The sequence below is a fragment of the Semicossyphus pulcher genome, unplaced genomic scaffold (genome assembly GCF_022749685.1).
Source record: "Semicossyphus pulcher isolate SPU_LCO1_2020_fin unplaced genomic scaffold, fSemPul1.0.p SCAF_15, whole genome shotgun sequence".
In the NCBI taxonomy this organism is placed as follows: Eukaryota; Metazoa; Chordata; class Actinopteri; order Labriformes; family Labridae; genus Semicossyphus; species Semicossyphus pulcher.
In genome coordinates this window covers 14,205,400-14,212,757 of record NW_027211659.1, presented here as the reverse complement: position 1 = coordinate 14,212,757, position 7,358 = coordinate 14,205,400, and the positions used below count along the sequence as shown (strand labels likewise).

Below are 7,358 nucleotides of genomic sequence, written 5' to 3'. Positions count from 1 at the left end.
TCATCTCGGGGGGGGGGGGGGGGGGGGGGGGAGTGTGTGTGAGGAGGTGGGCGTCTTCACCGCGCAGCAGAGGCGAGGAGGAGGAGCCGGGGAGGACACAAGCAACTGACAAACTTTTTCATGAACTTGGCTTTATAAGTGTGTTTGTTTTAAAGTGAATGTGCGATGATGGAGGGGAGTTCAACAGAGCGATAACAGAAGGAAAGATGGAACGTGTGCCAAAGAAGGAAACAAAGGAATGTTTTTTAAATTATTTTTTATTTAGTAGAAGAAGATGGAATCATGCTTGGGAGGGGGGGGTGGAGTCTGTCGAGGGGCAGATACCGGACACTACCATGAGGAGCCGTGCGTCCCGATCTGTGTAGATGTTAGTTCTATTTTTCTTTATGGAATCTTAGCTGTGGTAGCATGGTGAAAGGTGTGAGTCATGTGCGCGAGGGTCAGCGGTAAGAGTCAAGATGGGGAATGTGTATGTGCAGAAGCCAAAATGGATCATGAACTCATATCTGTAAAAAAAAAAAAAATAAATAAACTAGTAAACACATGATGTTAGATTGTACAGAGGGATGAAATTGTATCTGTACTTAATGTCAAAGCTGTGTAATGCCATGGAGTCTTGTACATTTCTTTCATTCTATTGTAAATAGAGAAAAAAACAACATGTTACCTGGTTTACACTCATCAGCACTGGTTAAAAAAGAATCTTGTGCCATGTTAAATCTCTATACATATATAAATATAAGAAGAAATAAGTGGACAAAGATGGCATCATAACACAACCATGCTAAAATAATAAAAGGTCAGTTTTGTTTTTTAAACACCTTGTGTATCTCGCATCTTTTCACAGGTACAGTGCGACAGATCTTTTACACTTCCTGTTTCCCGTCGCACACAAACAGGAATGAGTGTGAAAGCGCAGATATCCAAAGATCAAATCAAACTGTCTCTCTTTTGAACATTTCTTTTCTCTGCGATTATGCATCTCCCGTGGGGGAAAAAATATTCATTACACTGATTTAAACAAACATGAGAAGAGGAAGGCCAGCTTTGAACCAGCAGACCTTCGTAAACTGCACAGCTGAGACGCCTGAAGCTGAACACTGAATCCCTGCCAACAATGATCAGTGAGTGAAACCTGTGCTCACACCTGCCGGGCAAAACTGTTTTTCTCTTTGGTTTTCAGCAAAAGAAATCGTGTCAAAAAAAGGTATCCAAATATTGAATGTGAAAGTGAGTATTATGGATCATTGGTGAAGGATTCAATGGTTAATTATTTCATGTCAACAGTTTGACTCCAACAGGTCCTGATATCTATTATCTTCATTGTAACATTCATAGTGGGAGTGTCTGGAAGCCCTGTGACTCACTTCTGCACGTGTTTAAGGTAAGCAGATCATCATCATTTTTTAATACGGCAACTAAGTTACAGTGGACTTTACAGTCTAATAACGCTAAATATAACCCATACGTTAAGAACACAATTTCCTGTCAGCTTTAGTGAGAAGTCAAGATCATGAAGCTTAAGTAGGACCCTAACAGACGATCTCAAGAAGCAATCAGCCTTATAGGGAGATCACAGATCATATATCAGATGTAGGTACGATCAGTGTTGCCAGATCAGACTGTCGGTTTCCAGCCCAATTACAACTCAAAACCAGCCCGATTTAATGAAAATAAGTGCAAATCGTAACCTTGAAACCAGTGTAAACTGTAAAACCATTACATTCGCAATGAGAACAGATCATAAGCATGCAAAGCTTCATACCGGCATCAAGTAACCATAGATAAAATGTTCGATAAATATGCTATCGCAATCCAAAAAGAGTGCAGTTAGACAACCAAATACACAAATGGGTGTAGTTGCGAAACCACAATAAAGTGATCAAATACTGCCATGAAACACCAAAACAACAAAATCAAACCTATTGAAAAAATATAGGATTATGGAGGAATGAAATCAAGCATAAATAAAAAATATATAAATAAATGAATATGCCATTAAATGCACCAAAAATATTAAAAATACGGCATTATTTAGGCATTGATAAGTTGATAAAATGTGACTTAAATTAATATTTGTGATTTAAGAAATGTAAAAAGAAAATACAACTCATGTCAGTCAAATGCATAAACAATGAGTGAGTGAAAACCACAAAATCTTGACCATAAAATGACAGCTTGTTTGGTGTTCAAAATCCCGCCAAATGTTGACAGAAGCAGCCCAAAACTCATCTACCCGCCCAACACTATTTTCCCCAGCCCAAGGTAATCAAAGGAAGCCCAATTGGGCGGAAACCAGCCCAATCTGGCAACACTGGGCAGGATCCTAATCATTTGAGGCTGTAAAAACAGCATTTATCTTCTCTTAACTCACAGGTAACAAATGAAGGGATTAGTGTGAACTGGTCTCTTGTCTTACAACACTTTGAAGCCTTTCAGCTGTGTTTTGGATTTAGTGTCAGTATTTGTCAGTATATGCTCGCTGATATCTGAAAAGTGTGTGTTGCAAAAGTCAAGTCTGAAAGGGATCAATATGCTGAATCTTGCTAGATCTTAATTTGTCAGAAAGGACCTAAATATTGGTTAAATGTCACTATTAATATCACTTCCCAATAAGTTCTGGTGTGAATCTTACATACTATCAGTGCATTGATCTTCAGTTAAAGATGGACTCCCCCTGTATTAAGATGAAAAACATTACATTACTTTAAAAATGAACTCTACATAATCAAACCTTAGGGAGAACCCAGGCCAAAGAAAAAAAAACAGGCCTTGATAAAAAGTAAATAAATAAATAAAACCGACCACTACTAAGTTAATTAGACTCCTAAATCATACATACATACTAAAGCCTAATTCCAAACTACACAGGGGACCAAGAGGAGAAGGAAACAGTAGCAGATCTCCCCCCTCAGGAGCTTCCTGCTAAGGGGTAAAGGGAGGGAGCTTATTAAACAGAACGTATGGCCAAGAGGACCAGATGTGCAGCTCCTCAGTCTTTACTATATAACTCCAGATGCTCTGTGATTGGCTGAATACGTCAAGATTCCCTGGCCAGTGGTATGGCAGCAAAGGTGGAATGTAAGGTGTTGCTGAAAGAGCTGGGAAGCAACACTTTGTAGATAAACGTATGAAAGTCTATAATAACGTTAGCTAAAAAATACATGAACATTAAATGACATAAAGCTTTTTTTTCTTTCAATTAATGCATGTGCTATTTTAGTTAATTTAATAAAAATGAAACTGTCCACTCATATGGGTGCCTTATGAACATATTAAATTGATAATGTAAAAAGATAGAACATTAGTATTATTTGTAATGTAGAATGAGGCTACACAGATATAGGTGGCTACAGTTGCGTTTGAGTGACATCTAATCCTTCTGACCGACCTGTCAGACTTGTTGGGGCATTGCCTAGTTCTGTAAATCTTTTTGTATAATGAAAAAAACACTTGACCATGATAAACACTCAACATAGCCTCACTCATTTAACCATTCAGAACAACATACTTGAAGGCCAACAGGGTTTTTAAACCATGTGTTTGGACCAATACCATAATGTACATCTATATGGATATAAATGTTTGTTAATATATGTGCAATTTGCAGCACCACAGTGGAAGACCATATGCATTTTTACACAAAAATACATACTTCTTTTGTCTCTTTTTTGTTGTCATGTAGTTTTAGAGCAGTTGTCTCTGAGGAGGCTAAACCTGTTTGAATTAACCGATCTGATAATTAGTATTTAGAAGTACTTTGATACTTTACAATAGTAGTAAGAAGTACCTTAAAAATTGTGATATCATGTGTAGAAATACTCTGTTTATAGTTAAAGTCCTGTACTAAAAGTTTACGCAAAAGTACAAAAGTTTCATGACCAAAATAAAGTACCAAAGTAAAAGTGTAAACGGCACATTTCAGGACTATATTACATTACTGAATTGTAATTATGTATGCATATTACTTAAATATTGCAGCAGGTAAAAATTGGGCTTATTTTAACTCTTAGATAGCTTTTGTACTTTTTTAATCTGAATCTGAATGTTTTAATCTGAAAGGGTTAAAATAAATATAGTGCTGTGGAAAAGTAGGCCTGTAATATTTTACTCTAGAGTGAAGTAAAAAGTACAAGAAAACGGAGATACTAAGTAACGTAAAAATTAAAAAATTAAAAAAAATAACTAATTTGAACTTCACTAAACGTCATATGGTATATGGTTACTTTCCTTCACTGGCCGTTCTATGGTTGATGTTGATGACCTACTTTTACGTTTAACAATATATGGTTTTGCCAAGATTTTCAAAATAAGAGTCCTTAAAAGAAACCTAAGCATGCAATTAAAATTGTTGTACGGATACATAAACGTTTTTAGAAAATCATAATATTCAAACACAGTGTCGCTGTTTCAGTTTCACCTAATTTATAGTAAAAAGCTCATAATCATTGAAAAAAACAAACGGGCGTCTCTGAGTGCGGGCTTCCTGTCGCCACGCAGCACTACGTCATCGCTGTTTGAGCATAAAAACATCGAAGTGGGCGTTAGGATTAGGAAGAGTTTGGTGCTTTCTTTGCTTATCTACGGAAACTTTGAAAAATGGTGCAACAACTCAACAAATCTGGAGCGAGGGATGCTCATCTGCTGAAAGCTGGTCACCCCCCAGCAGGTAAAGCTTTTATTTGCGCAGACCTTTTATTGCTTAGTTTAAATCTTGCACTACTCAAACAAAGCGATGTTGTTTTGCACTGCTCGACGCGTGCACAGAGCCGCGCAGAACCAGAGTTACTAGGTGTTTTCTGTGCTTTTTTTGTACCGTAATGAAACGCAGGATGCTACATTTTAACCGCACAGGAAGAAATGAATACATTTTCGGATTTGTGTGATAACGCTGCTTGCATCCATCGCCTCAAGCGTTTGCAGCTCTGATTCACTCACACGCCTTTTCCCCCTCTGATGCAGGCCGCTACTGAAAGTCACACCGTGTTCTAGCTGAATAAACCATCACGTGGAAACATTTGAATGCATGCAAAATCCTGGAAATGAAACAGTCTTTTCAGAGAAGCAAACTGGCTATATTTTTCTCAAATTACCTGCCACCTTTTTGCATGTAACTTAAATGTTTTTTCGTCTCTGAGTGAGCGTCGCAAGATTTACAGGGAAGTGCTTAAAGTATTAAAAAGCCTTTTTTATATATATATATACGCACTTAGAACATTTGTTCCAAATCTTTTTCTCTTGTGACCCTTAAAATTAAGCAAAGTAAATTTTTGTGACTCCAAATCACTGGCTTTGGCTTAAGTGTGGACATGATTTAGGGGATTGTTTTATTAGCCAAATTTTTTCCCTAATAGTGTTTAAAATCAGATAAAATAAAATTGTTTTTATGTTATGCAAATGTTTTTTTTGTTTTTTTTACTGCTTTAATCCTTTGTAAAATCTCAGATTAATCCCAGACCCTGACCCCAGAATGGAAAGACACAGGCCACGCCCCAAATTTAAACTCCAGTTACAGAAAAACAATCACCTGCTTTATTTTTAACTGCAAAAGTGTACTGCAACTTTATGTTCAACTTTTTTGCTGCACTTTATAGTCTAAAGATTGTTGTTTGGAGGATTAGGTTAATCCATATTAAAGAAATTCTGCCAAACAAAGGCACATACTACTTTTTCCAGCTGTTTATTTAAAGTAACATACATTAAGAATTACTTCTTCTTTTGGTCAATAGTGAAGGCTGGAGGTAAACGGGTCGCCAAGAAAGGCTTTGAAGAGAGTGGCACCCATGGGAATCCTGAGAAGGACTCAAAGAGGGCTGATAAAGTGAGGTAAGAGTACGGTCTGCATCTACAACATATTACAAATGATGCCTTAAACCGTAAGATTTTAAATTTGGCTTTAAAGATGTTGGCTTTAAGTAAAGTAAAACTCTTGTGCTCTTGCAGCAGATCCCTGGCCACCTCCAACAGGATGCAACAAGTCAGCATTCTTCTGGCAGGAACTCTTGACAAGGTAAATAAAAACATTTCCTCTTTAAACAGTGTCTTCTCGCCGCAGAGCCTTGTGGGTAATAAACTGCCTGTTGTTTTGCAGTTGAGCCACGACTTTCCAGAGACACCTGTGAGCGTGAGGCACAGCAAGGTGCGGCCTGCAGTGGAGAAGCCCCACTCACCCCGGACCTTTTTCATCCAGCAGCCGAGGAAGCAGTGAACAACACGCGTCTCAAAATACGCCCCTGAGGGAATTCTGTTAAGTCAACTGTGAAAGACAAACATGAAGTGTTAGACACATAAGGGGGGGGACTGACAGGTTGTCTGTGAAGTGTCAGTGTTGATGGAGAGGAAGCTTTCATCGAGCTCCGTATTTACTTTCTAGAAAGAGAAAATGAGCTTTTTCAGGCTGTGCTTCTTTGTGAGAATTCTTTAAACCAGCATTTAATATGCCTTTTCTAACGTGTTGTGAGAAGTGTTGTAGTTGTTTACCGGCTGATGTTAAACAGATGGGTTTTGGGTATGTTAAACGTGAGGGGAGGGGGTTGTAAAGTTAGGTATTTGGGACTGTTTTTTTCCAGTGGAATCTTCACTATGTAATGCTTGGCACTTAGTAGATTTAATAAAAAAAATATTGCATGGTAAAACTAGATTGTGGATCGCCGTATTTCTTTTTCTTCTGCAGTACGCCATAGATGCCACTAGATGGCAACATTAAGCTGTTTATAGGTGTAGAGGATCTCGCTGTACGTCACAAAACAAAGTTGCACGACTAATTTTTACAACCTTCATAACATTTCAAGCATTATTCACATTTATACTTTGTATTTAGCTTTATTTTATTATTTAAAACGGCTATGTTGCTAAAGGGATAATGTTAAGTAACGCTTTTGAACTAAAGGTTTCTTTACATGATCCTTGTGCGTCAGACTGAACTCATGGGAATTTCCCATAAAGGCTCGCTAGGTCATGTCAGTCAACAAAAAACAGACTGCATGACATTGCTTAAGGGCAAATAACTCAAACAACATGTAGCATCAACAACAGCCTTTCTCTTAGCACTTGTTTAAAAGTAAACCCATACAAAACACACATACAGCATATTTTTTATATCACAATTACTGTAGCGCAGATAGGCCGGTGATTATTTGGTTCCTAATCATTTTCTGGGTTAATCTATGATTGCAGACTTCTTCATGAACACAGGCCTGGGGTGAATTGTAAATGAGGTGGAAGAAATGGAGATGGATAGATTATAAACAGTGTGCTGGTTTCCATTTCACATTCCTTAGCCTGCTCACTTTACAGCTTTATGTCATGTCATGTTTGCACTGAACAATAAACTTTGATGGGTTTAAATCTACAAACTA

At 37.7% G+C, this 7,358-nt stretch overlaps 1 protein-coding gene across 2 annotated transcripts; it reads left to right on the top strand.

Moving 5' to 3' along the window:
• The first annotated feature begins 4,517 nt into the window (after positions 1 to 4,517).
• dap1b (death associated protein 1b) lies at positions 4,518 to 6,635 on the top strand. 2 transcript variants are annotated; one of them, XM_069663287.1, is made up of 4 exons: positions 4,518 to 4,669; positions 5,730 to 5,826; positions 5,947 to 6,010; positions 6,092 to 6,635. In XM_069663287.1, exons 1-4 carry the CDS (start codon positions 4,600 to 4,602, stop codon positions 6,206 to 6,208), a joined length of 348 nt encoding a protein of 115 aa, XP_069519388.1. In that variant the 5' UTR covers positions 4,518 to 4,599; the 3' UTR covers positions 6,209 to 6,635. The 2 variants fall into 2 exon arrangements, with proteins under 2 accessions (XP_069519388.1, XP_069519387.1); XM_069663286.1 differs by having other exon boundaries at positions 5,944 to 6,010.
• The last annotated feature ends 723 nt before the right edge of the window (positions 6,636 to 7,358 follow it).